The sequence below is a fragment of the Sceloporus occidentalis genome, unplaced genomic scaffold (assembly GCF_023333645.1).
Source record: "Sceloporus occidentalis isolate IW3139 unplaced genomic scaffold, rSceOcc1.0.p SCAF_8, whole genome shotgun sequence".
In the NCBI taxonomy this organism is placed as follows: domain Eukaryota; kingdom Metazoa; phylum Chordata; class Lepidosauria; order Squamata; family Phrynosomatidae; genus Sceloporus; species Sceloporus occidentalis.
The window spans coordinates 49,117,311-49,138,255 of record NW_028316988.1 but is presented as its reverse complement, the minus strand read 5'-3'; the positions used below and the strand labels follow the sequence as shown (position 1 = coordinate 49,138,255).

The 20,945-nt window shown below is 41.6% G+C and overlaps 1 protein-coding gene across 1 annotated transcript in view; it reads left to right on the top strand.

Annotated features, from left to right (window-relative positions):
- LOC149308884 (XK-related protein 2-like) overlaps positions 1–20,285 on the top strand; it is a 28,096-nt gene extending 7,811 nt beyond the window's left edge. The window contains exons 2-3 of the mRNA XM_089536633.1: positions 5,689–5,948; positions 15,959–20,285. Coding sequence (XP_089392759.1) covers positions 5,689–5,948; positions 15,959–16,704 — 1,006 coding nt within the window. The 3' untranslated portion in view covers positions 16,705–20,285. The remainder of the gene's footprint in view (positions 1–5,688; positions 5,949–15,958) is intronic.
- The last annotated feature ends 660 nt before the right edge of the window (positions 20,286–20,945 follow it).

The window sequence follows — 20,945 nt, the reverse complement described above, 5'->3', positions numbered from 1 at the left end:
GTAAAGAAGTTCATAACAGGCAGGATTTCTTGCCTTCCAACACTTTGTTGTTCTGTGCTTTCAAGTCATTTCCAATTTATGGCAACCCTATGACCATACCAAGGGGTTTTTCTGAGGCTGAGAATGTGTAACTCACCCACAGTCATGGCTGTGTGGGTAAACAAACCCTGATCTCCAGAGTCATGGTGCAATGCAAACCACTACACTCTAGTTCTCTTCTAGGTCTAGTTCACACATATTCTGAATTAGGGGGACTTCTAGGCAGATTTAAGATCCAACTGTCTCTGTTTAGAAACATAGCTTATTGATGGCAGATACAGGATCAATGCAGCATTGATGGCAGATACAAGTGACACATTAAACACATAGAGCATAACTGTGGAATTTTTTCTTCGTTACTCATGCCAAGGACTGAACCGAAGCAGGTCCACTGTATATAGACAGGAAAAGGTTAAACCTTCCCCTATGGCAACTTAAAAAAAAAGATCTGGGGGATTTATTTTGGGGGAAAAATCTACAGTGTCTCCTTCTTTGGATGTTTTGAAACAGGGGCAGGATGGCCATCTATCGGGGATGCTTTGATTGTGAGTTCCTGCATGGCCGAATAGGGTTGGACTGGATGGCCATTGCGGTCTCTTCCAACTCTATGATTCTTTGATTCTGTGAGATTCTTTTCCAAAGTCTCCTTTGGGAGCAAGGGAGGAGAGCTGTTCCCCAGAGGCTAGGGAAGGGACTGCGGTGGAGTGGGACCCATTGATGTAACCCAGAAAGAAAAGGGGGGGGGGTGTAGTTGAGTTGCTGTAGCATTTTTAAAATTATTGTTATGATTCAGCTACAAGGGATGGCAGATAGTCTTGTGCTTCTTGTAGAATTTTTTTTTAATTAAACTTTATTGATGCAAACAATTTTCCAATCAGAAAAAAAAGTTTACAGAGCATATTAGACATAGTCAGCGATCTTCTTTAGCATCAAAATTTCACTCATGTATGAGTCTATCTTCCATCTTCCATCTTCCGGCATTATCGGTTTTTAGATCTTTCCTCTATAAACTACTCCTAAATAAAATCCTCAATAGCTAAAACTAAACGACTTCCTCCACTAAGAGCATTACAGCTAAGAACTCTCTTATATCCTGACAACCCCTTTTCTTATCCAACATTAGATCTACAGTATAGGTTATAATAGTCTTCTGCTTCTTGTAGAATTAAAGCCTTATCTTCAGCAGAACCTTCCACTTTCCTGTATTTCCTTTACCATGGAGACAACTGCTAGACTAGGCCTGCCTCCAAAGCTAGCAGGGGCACAGCTATATGGCCTAATCCTATGCATGTTCACCTGGGAGTAAGCACTATTGAACTCACGAGGACCTATTTTTGGGTAAACATATCTAGGTCCTCAGCAGTTAAGACATTGACTCTTGATGATTACACAGTTGGCAGGTCAGCAATTTGAGGCCCAAGAGCTACATGACGGAGTGAGCTCCCATCACTAGTCCCAGCTTCTGCCAACCTAGCATTTCGAAAGCATGTGAAAGTACAACTAGATAAATAGGTACCATTTTGGTGGGAAGGTAACAGTCTTTTGTGCAGTCATGCTGGCCATATGAGCACAGACTGGTCTTTAACAGTGCTGGCTCCTTGGTTTAGTAACAGAGATGTGCACTACCCCCCACAGTTGGACATGACTGGACCATCTTGTCAAGGGAAAACCTTTACCTTTTTACCTAGGTCATACTCCAAAATCTAAAGTACAAACTTCCTTTTGGCTAACTGTAAGGTTCCATCTAAGACAATAGCCTCAAGTCTATGAAACTCATACTACCTGCTTCTTTCTTTCACTTAGTCTCAAAGGTGTTACAAGATCCCTTTGCATAGTGATTTTCCAGAGTAACAGGGCTATGTCTTTGAACTGTAAAGCATAAAGTCCATGTGGCTTTCCATGCCTGCTGGCTTCATTGTCAGGCAAAGACAGTAAAGAATCATGCAGGGAAGCTGATGGTGTTAAAGGTCCAGGTTCACATCTTGCTTGAGGCCTTCTAGAAGGAAGGTCTGTGCAAACTGAAAGGTCAGGCTACACCAGGTAACAGGGAACAAAAGCAGTAAAAGAAAGCAATAAAAGTTTCCTTTTCATTTGCAGTAGCACAGCACTTCCTTTTGAGATGAGGAGTGTCTCTGCCCTGAGCAAGGCCCAGGGCTCCTATGGAAGCAGAGTGCAGTGAGCCCCTTGGGTTCACACTGTAAGTCTTTAAGGCCCAACACAATCCCTTGTTATGCAGAAAGTTACTGCAGCATCTTTGAGAGTAACTGAAATAAAAAAGTTGGTAGCATGAACTTTCATAGACTTCAGCCTATTTGTTCAGGTGGATGTTTTCTTTGTTGCTTGTCTTTGGGCTAAACTATACAGTATGCTAAATACAGTATGTATTTATACCATATGGTTTAAGTCAGATCACACTCTTTTTAAAAAGTAATAACTGGGGTTCTGGCTTCAATATGGACCATTAAACATGGAAAGGGGAAGTTTAAACTTCTCACTAGCCGTTTTTTTAATTTCAGATTACAAAATTACTGCCTACATAGGATGGGTGGTAAGCTAACAGAAGAAAATAGAAGAGGCTGCAGCACTTTGCTTTTGCCTGAGTCTATGTACTGGGAGGATTTGTCCCCCCTAATCCACCGCTAAGTTTATTTAGTGCAAACTACTTTTGCACTCTGAACTCAGTTTAGAGGAATTGAAGTAAGCCAAGCACAAAGGGAGAAAATAGGCAGAGGAGAGAGAAACTGGGCCATATTAATTGGGACTGTTCCTGCCAGATCAGGACAATAGGAGGCTATGCTAACGTGGGTTGTTGTGTGCCTTCAAATTGTTTCCAACGTATGGCGACTCTGAGACCTATCATGGGGTTTTCTTGACAAGTTTTGTTCAGAACAGAGTTTGCCTTTGCCTCTCTTTGAGGCTGAGAGAGTGTGACTTGCCCAACATTACCCAGTGTTTTCATGGCTGAGTGGGAATTCGAATCCTGGTCTTATGCTGTCCTAGTCCAACATTCAAGCCACTACTCCATGCTGTTCTTGCTAACATGGGGACCCTTTGGAAATTTGAAACCTCTATAACCTCCGAGTATGGCTTGGAAGAGGAGGAAAGCACGTGACAGCTATGAGATCTGAATTTGAGGGAGTGATATCATGCTTCACTTGTAAGACAGGCAGAGTCTGAGAAAGTTACTCTCTGGAGTTAGTACTCCCAGAATCACCCAGCCAACACGTATTTCCAAAAACAAACTATAGTGGACCCTTGGTTTCCACTGGGATTTGTTTCCAGGACTGACCCCCCCCCCCCCCCACATAGATAACAAAATCTGTGGATGCTCAAATTCCATTACATACAATGGCACTATAAAATAGTGCTTCTTGTGGCAAAATGAAGGTTTGCTTTTTGGAGTGTGTGCGTGTGTGTATAATATTTTCAAGCCGTGGATACTTGAATCCATGGATTTAAAAATCTGTGGATGCGGAGGGCTGACTGTATTCCAAACCCTTGGTACAGCACATCCTCCGCTTCTCCACCCGAGTTGCCTGGTCTATCTTCTCCCACTTTAACTGGCTTTGCTAAACTACAATGCATGGGTGGGAGCCTGTTCACAAGGTATATGGTGAGATGAGAGCAACTAAAAATGTCATCAGCAGTGTATGGTCTGAGTGAAGCGGGGATGGAGACTGGCTGTCCTGTCTCCACTTCACCATCTCATCATTCTGTTTTTGGATGGTGGTGGTGGTGGTGGTGGTAGGGTGTGTCCTCTGTAATAGTATATTTTGTTTTTTTCAGTGATGGGAGTGTTTCTGCAAGGCTGTGGGAAAATCTTGAGCAAAGTGAACATATAAAGGAAGCTGGATGTTGATAACATCATCTGCTTGAGCTAAATGCTGAGGTTCAGAGAGTGTATTATGACTACTGCTTCTGAAGCAAGAGATAATGACTAGGAAGGAAACAGAAAATAAACTGGGCTCTAGACAGCGGAAAGCAAGTGGACGTCTAGTGCCACCTCCGGCTCTCTAGTCCCTGTCCTTCTCAGAACTTTAGAAAATTACCTTTTGGGACTATAGAGATTCTGTAAGGTGTATGGTTGCCAGAGTGAAAACTGGAAAGGCCTTCTGTGCCTTTAATGCAGACCAGGGTTTGAATCCCCACTCAGCCATGATGGTACAGAAGAGGGAATTTTGGAAGTGTTGCTTGCCACAAAACAACACCTACTGTAATTCCCTCTTTTACTCTGTGCTTTTAATGGTTGTGTATTATAATAATAATAAAAAAATACACAACCATTAAAAGTACAGACGTTCTCTCCAGTTTTTATTCTGACAACCCTAGTAAGATATGATGATGGTGCTATAAAATATCCCAAGTTCTGGTTCTCTTACCCCAGAAAACAGTATATGTTGAAGTACAGAATAGTGTGGAACTTTATATCTTGCATTTGGAAATGTAGAAAAGGAGCTGATACTGGTCACTTCCAGATGGGAAAATACGTCTCAGATGCACCAGTCCTATTATCTTTAAGAGTAATGTTGCAGCTCTCCCCAAAGTTTGCTCCACATTTTTCACCAGTCATCTCTATGTTAATAAATAATTTTCCAGAAGCAGATGGTATATGAGAAAATGGATATCTGTATCTAAGGAGAAATGATTTACTTTACAAGTTGCATCAGCCATGGACATATAACATCCTGTACCCAGCTTGTTGCCACATTAAATCAAATATAAGTTTTACAGTTCTTTGACTGGTAGGAACAAATAATAAAAAAATACGACTTGCCTCGATAGTGTACCTGGAGTCTCCTTTCATGAGGAAGAAAGAAAATTCATAAGAACAAATGACCTGTTTTCCTTTTTGAAGGTATGACTAGAGGCACTGCATGTGCCTAGACCTCTCTCCGCATGAGATGGAGTAGTTTTCAACCATGTAAAGAGACTTTTAGGCAGAGAGAGGTGTACATGCACAGTTTTAGTCCAGAATTTCAAAACCAATACATGTAATTTTGGGATTTTTATAGATATCAGATCTCCCTACCAACTAATCAAACCCAAGCTTGAATACTAGCTCTGCCAAACAAATGCCACACAAACATTTCCATAATGTATTCATTTTCTCACATTTGACAAAACCCGTAGCTGAAGAGCTGGGGGTTCTTATGTTGACGATAACATTTAAAGTCCTGGACAGCTTAGAAGAAACCTACCTAAAGGTTTTTTTTCCCCCCACATGTTTTGCCAAACTGTTAAAGAGCATCCTTGGAGAGTCTTCCTTCATTTCCAGAGGTGGTAACCAGGGAAAGGGTTTTCCTCTTGGTCCCACTCCACCTTGTCTGTGGAAGCCCTCCCTGGGGAGATCTGCCTAGCATCTTTATAACATGCTTTTAGAGGCAAGGCTAAGAGCTTCCCTTTCTCTCAGGCCTTTAATATTTAATGTGCTCCATTTATTATCAATTTTATTGCTAGCTTTTAAATATCTTCTTGTTTTAGCATGCTAATATTTGAGTCTGCTGTCATTGTTTTGAGTTTCTTTTATTGACTGTTTTCAGAATTTATGATTGTAAACTACACAAGGGAATGTGCAAACTAACTGGTCGTTATAATTAATTAAGTAATATGTGCACCCTCTATTTCTCTCTCTCTCAATTTCTCATGCAGGTGCTTAGAGGCCATAGTGATTTTCTATAGGTTGGGGAGAGAGGAAGAGCCATACGTCACCATCACTCGCAAGAAGCATATCCACAATAACTCCGAGTTTGAGCTGGAGCAAGAAGTGGGGCACTCGGTGCGCAGGCTGGTCACTCATCGCAATGCCTTCAAGCGCATGGCCGTCATCCAGGCATTCCTGGGCTCGACCCCACAGCTCACCCTGCAGCTGTATGTCAGCGTTGTGGAGCAATATGTCCCCACCAGCAGAGGTAAAGGTAGAACAGAGCAGCACAGGATTAGAAGGGGTAGGCAGGCTCAGTTTTCTAGTAGAAATCCGTTTGTTCACGACTGCTACTCAAACACCTACCTTTGGGCAGAAATGAGCTGTGGCATTCACCTACTTCCTTTTAAAATGCTTTAAGAGATGGTGGGAGTGGGGTGAAGTGGGAGCTGAAAGGAGGGACCCCAGGATTTTTTAACATTAAAATTTCAAATTTCAAAATGTTAATTTTTTTTGCAATTTAATTACTCTGATTCTGAAGATTCTGAAAAGTGGTAATGAAGAAATACTTTGTGTGCTTGGACATGCACTCTCTCCATGGCACCCCATAAGAAGGTTGCATTTTCATTCTTTTTGAAAGTGGGGTGTAAAAATAACTTTACTGCCTAAATCTCACACGGTGGATTGTGTCATTGCCCCCATCATCCTTGACTTTTGCTGGAGCCCATGGGGATTAGAGTCAAACAACTCCTGGAGAGGCAACATTTCCTCAACTCCCCTTGTCTATGCATTCATCCTTAATTCTCATGACCGTGATATACCTAATACTATGCTTATTATTTATTATTTAATATGTTTAATAATACATGATACAATCTAAATTTCTTCCCCCATACTGTAGCCACATGCAGCCAGTGAACCTCTCCCTTCTCTGGGAACACAGTAATGGGGAAAACTTTAAATGCTTTCTTCCTGCAACACAGGCCATTGCTTAAATATACAAGAGTACAGTTAGTAAAAGAATGGCAGCCTTAATTGCAGCTCTCTGCACACTTTGGGCTTCTGGTCATAGCACTAGATTGGTTTTGGACTGTTGAGTGTGCCACCTTGTTGCTAAGTTCACCTATTATATTTTGATCATTGCAGAAGAAGGTTTTCTTTTACAAAGCTGACTTGAGATTTGCCAGAGGAAAGTACTGGCACTGGAAAAGAAGCAGAAGTTAATGGTTTTAAAAAAAAACATAACCTCAGTCACACTTATGAAAGAGCAAAAAGGAATGGCACAATGTGAAACTAACTGGTGAACAGCTGGTGCAATCTAGCCAGGAGAAATCTAGTCACAGATCTTTGCCATTTTTACAATTTTAAATAATGGTATTTATAGCATCCATTTATATCTTCCTGAACTAGGACTCTGAATTAGTGGCTGAGAAGAAGATCTATAAAAGAGGTACAAATAAAAATACAAAAATATATAATATAAACATGTAGCAATTTAAAATATCAAAGCAAAGTTTAGTTCAAAAAAAAGTAAAACATGCCTAAGTAAAAGGAGCAGCTCCTCTATTAAAAGCAACAGTGTGATCAGCCAGTCAATTGCCAGTGAAGCCTGATGCAATATCATCTTAAAATCATACAGTCTTAAAGTAGGAAGGAACCACAAGGGCCATCCATCCCCTGTCATGCAAGAATACACAACTAAAGCCATCCAACTTCCGTTTAAAGATGTCAAAAAATGGAGAGTTAACCACTCTTTGAGGCAGTCTACTCCATTGCTGAACAGTAAAATTCTTCCTAATGTTTATGTGGGATCTCTTTTTTTGTAATGTGAATCCATTGGTTTGTGTTCTAGTTGCTGGAGCAGCAGAAAATAAGCTCACTCCGTCACTCCATCTTCTACATGGCATCCCTTCAGATAAAGATGTATTTATTTATTTATTAAATATATTTCTATATTGCCTGCCAGCCCACAAGGTCTTTTGAGGTGATGAACAAATAAAATCAATTAAAATAATACAATACAATACAAGATAAAATATTTTTGAAACATTAAAATTATCTCTATCACTGTTTGAAAGCAGTTTAAAACAGTCCTAAACAACTGTTGTGTCACCTGTCAGACTTCTCTTCTCCAAGCTAAACATGTCCAGCTGTCTCAGTCATTCCTCATATGGCTTGGTTTCCAGACTTTTGATCTTCTGGACATGTTCCATCTTGTTGCTATCCTTCTTGAACTGTGGTGCCCAGAACTGGACACGGGATTTGAGGGCAGTTAAGAACAAAAAACATATTGGACTTGTCTCAAGAGAATGTCAGAGAATGGGAATTACCAGTAGTGTTTGCCTCAGGCAGAAAATGTCTCTGGTATATGGTTAGATACTGTCAAAGCTAGATGCTGAACTCTTTGAAATCCTATCAAAAAAGGCCCTCAAAATGGCTCATCTTGGAATTAAATGGGGCTTTGGTTTTCACCTTTGTTTCTTTCAAACACAAGGCATATGTTTTCAAAATGCAAGGTATGTGGAAAATGTGTTCTCACTGAAATGCTGTGGTGCCAGCTGCAACACTGTGGTTGCTCGCAGTTTCATCATGAGCCGGGTAAACTTCAGCGCTCAATTTCAGACAATGACTTGTGGTATTATATCATTATGTGGGAATCTAGTTTTCTTTTGCAGTTCCAGAAAAACTTGTTGGTGCTGCCTAGGAATGCTGAGTTTCAAAACAAATTGATAACTCATTCCATCTCTCTGTCCTTGCAGTTTTGTTACATACTTTATTATTTGCATCAGTATGGAGGGCGTTGCATACATATTGCATTTGCTGTGCAAAATCTTAAAAAGGCAGTTCCCAAAGCCACATAGTCTAAGGGCCAGGATGTGCCTCTTATGTGATTTGATTTCATGAAATTCTGGTATGAGATTAAATGTAGTTGCAAAAGGTTTAGAGCAGGGCTGGGTAATTTATGGGCTGAAATTCCTATCATTCCTCACCATTGGCTATATTGGTTAGGAATAATGAGAGTATTTGGAAGGCCCATTTCTGGTTTGGTTTGACTGAAATTAACTCTCCTACCATCTAAGCTGTCCTTCTGACTCTTGTTTTGTTTGATGCTACTACACCCAAACAAATATGTTAGTGCTCTACACATGGATCTGTGTCACCAGCAGCTTGATTCAAAATTCAAGACATGAGAGGCAGAGGAGGAAGGAGAGGGAGAAGGTGTAAACAGGGCAGAATATGCATTTATTTCAGCCATGGACATCTAATCTCATTCACAGTATCTTGAGGAGGCAACTGTCTGTCTTCCATAGAATCATAGAGTTGGAAGAGACCACAAGGACCATCCAGTCCAACCCCCTGTTGTATTGGAAGACACAATAAAAGAACTCGCAACGGATGACCATCCAGCCTCTCTAAAAACCTCCAAAGAAGGAGACTCCACCACACTCAGTGTGTTCCCCTGTTGAACAGCTCTTATCATCAGGAAGTTCTTCCTAATGTTTAGGTGCAATCTCTTTTCATGTAGTTTGAACCTACTGCTTCATGTCCTGGAGCAGCAAAAAATAAGTTTAATCCATCCTTAATTGACATTCCTTCAAATATTTAAACTTGACTATCATGTTATTTCTCAGTCTATTCTTTCCCAGGCTAAGCATACCCATCTCCCTAACCTGCTGTTTATAGAGCTTAATTTCCAGACTTGTCATCATTTTGGTCACCCTCTTCTGGACATGCTCCAACTTATCAAGATCCTTCTTGAACTGTGATGCCCAGAATTGGACACAGTACAGTATTCCAGCTGAGGTCTGACCAAAGGAGAATAAAGTACCACCATTACTTTCCTTGATCTAGACACTAAACTCCCATTGATACAGCCTAGGATTGCACTTGCTTTTCTAGCTGCCGCATCACGATGCTAACTCATGTATAACTGATGGCGTGATATGACTCCTGCATCCTTTTTGCATGCACTGCTGTCAAGCCACGTGTCACCCGTCCTGTATCTGTGCCCAAATGTAGTACTCTACATTTTCCCCTGTTGAAATTAATTTTGTTAGCTTTGGCCCAGCTTTCTAATCTGTTGAGGTAATTTCTTGTTAGCTGGGATGAAATAATTCCCTATTTAGCTGCAATCTTCACTCTGGCTGGTGTGGATTGTGAGTTTCCCCAGCAACAATCTATTGTTGTAATGAAAATTAGCTTGGTCTTGAATAGGCTTTGGGGTTTGCAAAAGATCCACTCCTGGTGGATGTGAAAACTGCTACAACTGGTTTGTTGACTGAGATAGCTTGAACTGACAACAGCTGTCTGCATTTGATGGTGCAACTTGAAGGTGTGGTTGTTGAGATGGCCATGATGAGCCTTGGTGTGTTCAAATGTATTTCTGCCAAGGGCTCTCAGTGACTCAGAAGGCATAACCTAGTAATTTTCCCAGTCTAGTCCTTATCTGTTACCCTCACCCTGACTCAGATTCCCTTCTTTGTGTATTTAAAGGTATTTAGTGTACAAAGAATTGTGAAGCCACAGCAAAGCTCACAGCAAAAAGTAATTGTTGTTTGGTGTCAGATTCTTCCACTAAGTGTAAATGGCAGCCTGGCCATTTAGGTTTCCCCTCAGGCTATATTTGAAATCCCAGGGTTGTGCACAGCTAATAGACCACATTGCTGTAGCTTGAAGTTATTCTTATACAAGCACATAAAACAAGGCCTGGTTTATGTAAATAAAGTTGGAGAAGCAGAATGCAAATAGCTGGCTGCCTTCCAGGGCCCAGGCCTATAGTGGGGTGTGTATGGTTGTTTTTCTTTTTAAAAAATCTTGGATGATTTGGTTAGAAGCTACTTGAAATGTCCTGTCAACTGTGCATGAACATCAAGTCAAGTAGGAAAGCTTTTTCAGGGTTACACCAATTCATTCTTCAGAAAAGAGGTCAAATGATTTTCTATAAAATATGTTTCTTGCATGCAGAAAGCTAGTTTTTCAGACAGAGGCCTAGGATGGAACTCTTTCCCCTGAATGTAAGTGTACAGTGCACTGCTTTTCATAGACTCGAGGGAAGCATCCTGTCTTGGCTGGTGGCTGTTCACACATGTGCTTTTCCAAGCATGCATTAATTGTGTGCATGCAAGCATGTACACATGCACACTTCCTCCTTCCACTCAGATTAAAAAGTTGGTGAAAGGTATAGGTTTTAACTACAGGAGCCACTCCAAGACGAAGGACTCTTTCAAGAACTAACCCCAGATATTTCTTCCTCTCCTTCCCCAGAGATGTACATTCCCCACACAGCTTCAAGTGTTCCCTCTCTCAACATTGTTTCTTCTGCTACCTCTTCTCTTGGCCTGTTTGATGAAAGAAAACAGGACTGGCAGCACAGCTCCAACCAGCCAAGTCCCAGCAAAGCTGACAAAGCTTAAGCAGGCTCCCAAATCCTTTTTTGCCACTACTTCTCCCCCACTGCATGTGCTTTAACTCCTTGCCTCAGTCAGTCAGTCTGTCCCAAAATGGTGATGCTCTGAGCCACAGAAGTGATGCCCTGTGCCCAAGTCTCAGGACAGTTTCCCAACTGCCACCACCACTGCTAGCGAAAGATGCGACAAAGGGAGTATGGAGAGGCAGAGAGCAGGAGACACCACCACATGAAACAATCAGCAAAGCTGCATGGTAGTCTTAAAAGAATCTGGAAAGTTGTTTCATGTCATCCTCACCATGAGTCACTGGTCCGCTTTGTCTTTTTTGTGCACCAATACTTTGCCATCCCTTCCTCCCCACTGTCCCCCAGATCTTTCCCCTGCCCTCTGAGGGGCATACTGTCTATTTTGGGAATTCCTCCTTAGAAGGCTATCATGGCCTTCTGATTGGCATCAGATTTAATCACAGATGGCATGAACCAGGGCATGCATGAGATGTAGACAATAAATTTCATTGGGATAAGTTTCTGGATTGTGATTCACAAGCTTCTGCTTTCTTTTGCAATTCAGAAATGAAGTCTCTGGGCGTGGTTCAGTTTAGGCATCTGTTGAATGAAGGCTTCTGCCTCAGCTCCTAGAGGTGTGGTTGCAGTAATGAATACTTACGAAGTGAAAGGAAAGGAGATACTCCAGTTCCTTGATCTGAGGCAGGGTGCAATCTGCTTTCAATGCTGGAGGTCAGCCTTGAAGCATGCAAACAAGAGCATGCCTACAACACTGAGCCAGTGTGGGTGATTGGTTAAGAGAGTCAGAATGGGAAGAATCAGGCTGAGGGTGCAATAAAGGTATAATAAAAACAGGGATATTTCTGCAAAGTGCCTTTCCTTCACCATTGGTTAGCCAGACACTGCTTTCTTTCCATAAATGTTAAATGGTGTGACAGTGAAGTGCTGTTGCCGGAAGTAAACTAATGTGTGTTCATGACTCCATCTTGCGGCTACCCAGCCCCTGGTCAAAATTCCCTTGCAGTTCATATGGAACCAGTGTTTGTCAGAGTTTTTGAAACAAAATTAAGAGGAAATCCCAAAGAATCAGTTAAATATATTACGGCCCAGGTGGGGGGGGGGGGGGGGAAGACTTCAGATGCATAGGAATGGGTTTGTTGGACTGAATTAACATAATTGTCTGTGTTTGCTGGTGCCTACCTGTTTTTACTACTTACTCCTCAGTAAGCTGTCAAGAAATTGCAATAAAGTAAAGGTGCAGGGTAAAGGTTGTGTAAACTTGTGTCCTCAGAGGAACTGTTAAATGACTCTTTCACCCAGAGCTGGCCCTGGCATTACCAGAATGAGGCAGCCACTCTGGGAATTGGCAACAAGGTATTGCCAGAGGAGAATGCCATGCAACTTCTCTCTCCAAGTGTGACAAAGGATGTATCCCGTTCTGGGCATCACAGTTCCAAAAGGATGTTGCCAAACTAGAACATGTCCAGAGGAGGGCGACTGAAATGGTGAAAGATCTGGAAACATGTCTTATGCGGTGTAGCATAGGCAGCTGGGTATGTTTAGCCAGGAGAAGAGAAGTTAAGTGATGATATGATAACCCTGTTAAAATATTTGAAGGGATGTCTTACTGAAGATGAAGCAAGCTTGTTTTCTGCAGATCCAGAGAATAGGACCCAGAACAATGGATGCAAACAACTGGAAAAGAGATTCCATCTAAATGTTAGAAAGAACTTCCTTTTAAAAAAATCTTTATTCCAAATAAACATACAATAAAATTGATACATTAACATGATCAACCTACACACAGATATAACCAACATACCTCAAATATCCATCAAATGTACCTTGAAACAAACTAATTGCCATCTAACTTATCATAAAATCACTTTATCCACGTTCACGTCTGTTGCTTCCTTCCTAAAAACTCATCTATCTTATCTTGCTTTTCCTTACACGTTCCTTTCTTATCTATATCCTGTTTAAATCCTATCCATACATCCATTCTCCCTCTTCACTTCCTCCCTTACTTCATCTCTACCTATCTTTCCCTCTCTTCCTTCATCCTCCCCTATATTCTTATATTCATTCCCCCTTCTCCACATAGTCAACATCATCTATACCTTTCTTCACTTACTTTAAACATCATTCATTTCCCGTATCTCTTCTTAACATTAGAAAGAACTTCCTGATGGTAAGAGCCGCTTGACAGTGGAAACATTCCCTGGGAGAGTGGTGGAGTGTCTTTTCTTGGAGGTCTTTAAACAGAGGCTGGATGTTGGAGGTGCTTTGATTCTGTGTTCCTTGTCCTCCACTGCTCTGTTTAGATCCTTTTCATTCATACCTGTGATCTCCTTAACAGAGTCCATCTATCTGGCATGTGGCCTTCCTCTCTTCCTACTTCCCTCCACCTTTCCAAGAATTATTGTTTTTTCCAATGATTCATATCTTCTCATGATGTGTCCAAAGTACGCCAGCTTAAGTTTTGTCATATTGGCATCTTTACCCAGATATATTTAAAAATAAACTAAGGCCTGTTACAGACTGCCAAAATAAAGCTGCTTCGGGTCTCTTTGGAGGTATGCTGTTTAGATGATGCATGCATCCGAAGAATCTGGAAGCTGCACCAAAGCTGCACTCCGGTGCTTAGGAATGGAGTGTGGCTTTGGCGCGACCTCCGGACTCTTAGGACCCATGCATCATTTAAATAGCATTCCTCCAAAGAGACCCGAAGCAGCTTTATTTTGGCAGTCTGTAACAGGCCTAAATCTCCAAAAATAAACCTCAATACTAAGAGGTGAGACCATTTTAGACTTTACATATGTTTTTGTCTATGTATGCAGGAAAGGCTGGTTGGTCCCTGTACCATTGGCCTTCCAAAGACTGGCCCTGCAGCTCCAACTCTCCTTAGCCCAAGGTCCCCCTTCAGAATCTCTCCTTTGATTTAGGATGAAGTCCAAGTCTGTCTAGTGCTTCCTTCACAGGAAATGTCTTCATTGCCTTTGAAACAAAGGGCAGCTGTATGAAAGACACAGATCAAAGCCACACCTGTCCATGAGCCTCTGTCTTTGTTTATTTGGTTCCTACAAAATTACTTAGCTCACCCTGAAGCACTGGTGACCTCGGAAAGGGCATTCAGTAAAAATGGTGCCCTATAGCCCCAACTAGTCATTGAAAGGGTACCTTTTGTCAGGACTGCTGGTGATGGTCTGCAGGCTCAATTTGGCTCAAGGGGCTGCCGCTCAACAACCATTACTGTATGTTACAGCTCTAATGAGCAGCATAGGGTGAACATACATTTTCAAGCTATTTTCAGAAGGTGTAGGGATCAGATGACAGGACAGAGAGATGCTTGCCGTTTCAGGAGAAGCTGAAACCTCTGCATCAGGACATACATTTCACATTTCAGGAGTAGGCTATTTCAGGCTCTGAATCTCCAGCAACCTTGTCTCTCTGGCAGTAAATATCTCAACCCCTGCCCCAAGTAACCTGTCTAGTTTCTTTTCATCCACTTCATCAAGGCATGCCCTTTTGATACTTTGTAATCTCTCGATAGGTAGAGTTCAGACTTTTGGATCTACAGTCTGCTTCACTTTTTACTCCACCCTGATGCAAAAGATGTACTTAATTCTGAGGCCAGGAATTTGTTCTTCATGCTAGAACTGAACGAAGCTCACAATCCTTCCATGCTTGGAATCTAGTTAACCTTAGACTATTGCTAATATTACTTTTAATTGGCTAAGGAGAAGCCTTGCTTGGGCTTCCAGGAGCCTATTGTGTAATGGCACAAGAAGGGACCTTTTAAGTGGTTGACCCGATTGTGGTATTCCTTCTCAGAGATAACTAGATTTCCCTCATATTGTTGAGTTTCGAATAACACAGAAACATACACACACATCCATCAAGACTTTTGAAATAATAACTTGACCCTGGAATCTTACTGCTACAAGGCTGTGTTGTCATGTTATTTTGTTAATTTAGTTTTGTGGTCAATTAAGTATAATGCTAATTAATAATTAAGTGTAATGCTGGATGATGATTATGGATGGCAAAGTATAATTCTTTGGACTCCCTTGGAAGGAATAGTAACATATAAATAAGTAAGTAAATCCTCATGGTTGTTCAACAAGGCTGCTACACTGGATAGTTTCTAGAGACTACTTCTGCTTCACCTTTCATGATTACTCCTTTCATGTCATTTGAAACAAGATGTCCAAAAATGTCTCAGACTGCAATCCTATACATGCTTTTCTGGCAGTAGGTCTCATTGGATAAGGATGTATAAGATCCATGCCACTGGCCAGAATGGGAATTCAGGTTCAAAAATGTTTTCCCAAGCTCTGGCAGACAGTGGAAGTAGGGCCAGAGATGTTTTAATTAGCCACAAATGCAGTCCATAGTACTGAAGGACTGGTTAGTGCCAGGACTTGTACATTCTGCACTGCTCCCTGTTGCAGTTATAAACAAAGCTAATCCAACCTCCATACCAAAAGGTTCTGTGAAGCAGATTGGCCATGCTGGCTGGGGAATTCTGGGAGCTGCAGTCCAAGAAGAAACTTGAGGATAATAGCAGTTTAACAATGGCATTTTTAACCCAAAGGGACAAGCCTTCTCTCTTGCTGATGGGGAAGCAATTGCTCTGGATTTCTTGTATTGAGCATAGGTTTAGTTGCACTAGATGACTTTTTAGGGCATTTCCAATTGAACTTTTAACATTTCATGAACGACTGCATTCTAAGTATATTTTCTTTACATCCACAGCCTGCCTCTTGACTGCACCTAAGGATCCCTTCTTTTTGCACATTTTGTAGTCAACAAACAGCATCTACTTTTCTTTGCTCACCCTGTTTTTTCCTTTCTCTTTCTAGCAGTTCTCATGTGCATCTGTCTGCTGTCAGTCACCTATGGAGCATTGGTCTGCAATGTCTTGGCAATCCAGATCAAATATGACGACTACAAGATTCGCCTGGGTCCGCTGGGCTTCATCTGCATTATTCTTTGGCGTAGCTTGGAAATCTCTACCCGCATCACCATCTTGGTTCTTTTTGGGAGTGTCTTCAAGCAGTACGCAATGGCCGTTGGTGGGGCCAGCTTCCTGGTGTTTTTTTTCCTACCATGGGTCCAGTTTTGGAAGACTGGCAGCCGGCTGCCTGACCATGTGGAAAAGAATTTTAGCTGGGTGGGAACAGTCAGTGTCCTGTGCACTATCACTTTGCTCTATGCTGGTATCAACGTCTTTTGCTGGTCGGCCGTGCAGCTCACGTTGGCTGACCGAGACTTGATTGCCAAGTCGCAAAATTGGGGGTGTTTAGTTTTGTACTATGTCTTTCGGGGAGTGGAGAACATTGTGCTGGTGCTTGCCTGGTACTTTTTCAAGACGGATGTCTACGAGTACGTCTGCACCCCAATGTTAGTGTTGCAACTAATGGTGGCCTACTGCATGGCCATCATGTTCATGCTGTTCTTCATGCAATATCTCCACCCCTGCCGCCGCCTCTTTACACACAACATCTCTGACTTCTTACAGTGTGTCTGCTGCAAGCGAGCAAAAGCCGTCACACCCCTGCATCTCGAACCCCCTTGGGAACCTGGTGTAAGGCATAGCATTGTCTGATGGAAGTGATCCAAACCAAATCATGAGCCAAATTGCTGATTTGCATCAAGCAGGAAGTACCACACACCTTGCCTGAGGGTACTGAAGAGATAGGCCTTAGGTTTATGGTGCTATAATCCATGTACAAGGTGTGGTGGTGGTAGTGACCAGATTGAGCCTTTTGGAGCATCATCTGGACCAGTGGGCCAAATCATGAGGGGCAATCGGTACGATTTTACTTCATGGATCTCCCTGCATAGTCAGGAGCAGTCAAGCAAGGTGTGCCCATAAAGCTGAGGCAAACATATTTGGAACAAGTGACTTAGGCTGGCAGGGCTGGTCCAGTCACTGAAGAGACTGTGCTGTCTGTCTGCTGGAATGTTTACCTCAGTGGCATCCCTTTGTAAAATGCTCGTTTCAAGGATATTTCACATAGTTGGAAAATCGAAACAAGCTTACTTGCAGGGAAGGGGTGACTCGTTTAACAATCAACCAGGCGATCTTCTGGACACAATCCTTCTAACACACAGTATCCTTATTACACAACAGGCCTCCTGAGGTCATATATAATTGTGCCCTAATATGTTAAAGGGGTCTGGACACACACTTTTGACTTGCCTGTTGTAGCTTTTATGATGTGTCGTCTTTGTCCTTCCCTTATTGTATTTATTTATTTGTTTGACTTGAGAATGGATGATGTTTAAATCCAAAGTGTGCCAGGAAATTTTTTAAAAGGAATTTGGCTTTGTCTAATGCTTGTCTTTCTCCCAATGCCACTGGGGGCAATGTGACGCCTGCTTGAATAGAGAAGCTCAGATAATCCTGGGCAAGAAGAAAATGAGCCTGTGCTGCTCCTGTCTGGATGGTGCTCCAGTAGTGCTGGAGCTGGGTGTGTATTTGTATCACAGCAAGGGACTGTTTAAGGGGTGCTTTAAGCAGCACCATAGCCTGGAAACACTACTTTTTGGACTAAAATTTTCAGAAGAGAGACTGTTGCCCAAATACCGCAGACTGTGTGGCCATTGGCCTATGGAAGTTTTAGCAAAATAAATAAATAAATACAAGTAAAACACATACACTCCACCAAAACAGGTACTGAAGTCTGAGGAGCACCCTTCTCTATGGAAGATGTGATGAAACTTTGGGGGTTGAGGTCAGCCTAAGTGACTCTGCATGATGACTTGGTTCAGGAGGTTCACCACTTCATGTACATTATCATGTTAATGAAAGGAGGTCATTTTATTATGCTCTGGGCATGGTCTGCTGATTTTCATGCATGACTACATGCATTTAGGTAAAAACAGCACTATTTGTACACAAGAATGAAGTGACAGCAGTCTTGGGGGGAAAAGCCTCATTTGTAGAAGTCCAAATAAAGCCCCCCCCCCCCCCCCAGGACGGGGATTAAAAAGAAAAAACCTAGTAAAAACAAACCCATTCCAGTGTCTCTAGAATGCTGAGTACTGGATCAGGGTCATGAAGGAGGGTTCAGCTGACTGACAAAACCACGCTGCAACATGTTGTTGCACTTTTCCCCTGTCTTCTACTGTAAGCAGCGTGCTTCATTCAGGGCCAGAAATGGAGTTTTACAATGGCAAGGTTATTTCCAGAGTGTTTATAATTATTCTATTGTGTATTTTCTCTTAATATGAAAAGAAACCAATTAAAGAAACTGGGTGATTGATTCAGAGTGTGAGCAGTACAACAAGGCAACCAACAAGTAGGACTGGAAATGCTGCTCACCAGGAGTCATGGGATTTTAATCTTCCATTGCTTATTTAGTGATAAGATCTCAGATCAGCTGCTGTTACCATTTTGGTCATAGCTGAAGAGATGCCTGCTACCAGGCAGAGAGTTACACCAAGGGGCAGACTTCATCACTTGCAGCAATGATGGGAGTATAGCCAGAAAAATGAACATTCGCGTACATTTGTAATAGTCCGAAATCTTCATTTTCCCTGGTTGTACTCAAATATGAAATCTTGAATTCAATGCAGAAATTTGCATTTTTTAACCTCAACATTCAAGAGCTTTAGACTTCATGTAATTCAGATAGTTTTGGTAGGCAGCAAATATGGAATGTTATGTGACAAATACTATGCACCGCATGTTGTCTATGAGGTGTTGTTGAGTGCCAGACATCAGTAATCACATTAGTTATTGACTACTACTGCATGCCAGTCACCAAATATTGCTAAACATAAAGTATCATTACAGTTGAGCTGTTCAGTACTGTGAAAGTGTCAGTGATGAAATAAAGTTTTGTTAAAATACAATTTTTATCAAAGTTGGAAAGTGGCAACAGCCACCAAATATGGGGGTATTTAGTATCTGGTAGTCCCCAAATAATATAAAGTCGAAGGTGTTCACGGCCGGCATCCATGGTTTTTTGTGGGTTTTTCAGGCTATGTGGCAGCGTTCTGGAAGAATTCCTGATGTTTTGCCGGCATGAAAACCCACAAAAAACTATCCCCAAATAATGCTTATTTGTCATTTAAATACCATGAAGAGCTTATCATAGAATATATGGTTCATAGTCTCACACCCAGTGCATACCCTCCAACATCTCACAGATGAAAACTGGGACACATATGGCTAAAAACAAAGTGTAGGACACAAACTGACTGTGGCAGTTTGCTTTTGCCTTAGCCTTTTGGGAAGGGCAAGACTCTGCCCTTTCTCTCTTCTCTGCTGAGTTGAGTGCAAACTACTTTTGCATTTTGAAATCAGTCTGCTACAACTGAAGTAATAAATAAGTAATCTGAGAACAAAGGGGAAAATGGGAGAGAGAAAATGGGACATTTAAAAGTAGCTTCCTCCTTCTCTTTCACTTTCCACTTTTGTTGCCACCAGAGGTCCAGTTTTACTTCATCAAAGAGGACTTTTAAAGTGCCAGGATGTTTCTGCTCCCCAATATTGCTTTGCAGCCCAAACTGGCAACATGTTATAGCTTCAGATGAAACCATATTGAAACTATGATATTAAGACTATAGAGAGCCAGTGTGTTTTACAAAAGGCACAACCAGATTAAGTATGTAGCAAGAGCTTGTAGCACCTTTGAGACTGAAAGAAAGAAGTTGGCAGCATGAGCTTTCGAAGACTTCAGTCCCCAAATACATCTGAAGAAACAGGCTTAAGTCTAGGAAAGCTCATGCTGCCAACTTTTCTTTCAGTCTCAAAGGTGCTACAAGATCTCTCTACACACTCATTCCACAGACTAACACAGCTATATCTTTGGATTCAAACAGGTTAAGGTTTGTTTGATATAATGCAGAATACAACTAGCTTTAGAGCAAGGATAAGGAATTTGCAGTCTATTAGCATGAGCAATATGTAAGGATATTGGGTTCAGCAAGATCGAGAGACTTCCAGAAACTAATTGCACATTCACATTTGTTTGCACATTTAAAGGGGGTTGTTCAAGTAAACTATTTAAAAAAAACCTATACTATATTATCAGAAAATACCACAATGGTGTATAACTATAGGTACAGAATGTGGCCTGTTGCCCACCTCAATCTACAATATCACTCCTTAAAAGGTGGGCCAAGGTCCAAAAAGAGTTCATTTTGAGTTCAAACATTAAAAACCTTTACTTGAAATTGTGCACCCATTATTTTCTGGGTTTTTTTTAATTTGAAAAAGATTAAATGCAAAAACAGATGTGAATTTGTAATTTTTAGAAATGGTACTAAATATAGAATATAAGTATCTGAACTGGAGCCGGTTTGTCAAAAGGCATATATCTGGCGTATATATAAATGTGTAAATGTATAATACAAATGTGAACAACACTTCCTACATAGAAGTACATCCATTGCCAGATTAGCTACAAAAAGAGGGTGGGGAAGCCCAAGAGCCAAATTCAGTTTCACAGAGCTCCATGGGGGCTGCAGTCCAGAGATGGGTGAAGCAAAAGGGGAAGGATCCAAAAATAGCAGAATATTTTGGTTAAAGATCTGGCTGCCAGTAACTAAGCTTCAGGAGTGGCACTTCAAGCCCAGAGGGCCAAACTGGGACACTGTGAAGGTTGGGTTTGATCCCAGGGCCTTAGGTTCCCCACCCCCAGGACTAGAGTTAATTCTAGGTATGGTAGGGTGTAACCATAGTTTAGTGGCCAAGCAAATACTTTGCATGTAGAGGTTCCTAGGCTCAATTTAAATGATCTGATAACATATGATACTAGATCTCTGTCCAAAATGTTACTATATACCCTCCTTTTCCTGGACATGTCCCCTTTTTCAGAGCTAAAATATGTGTGC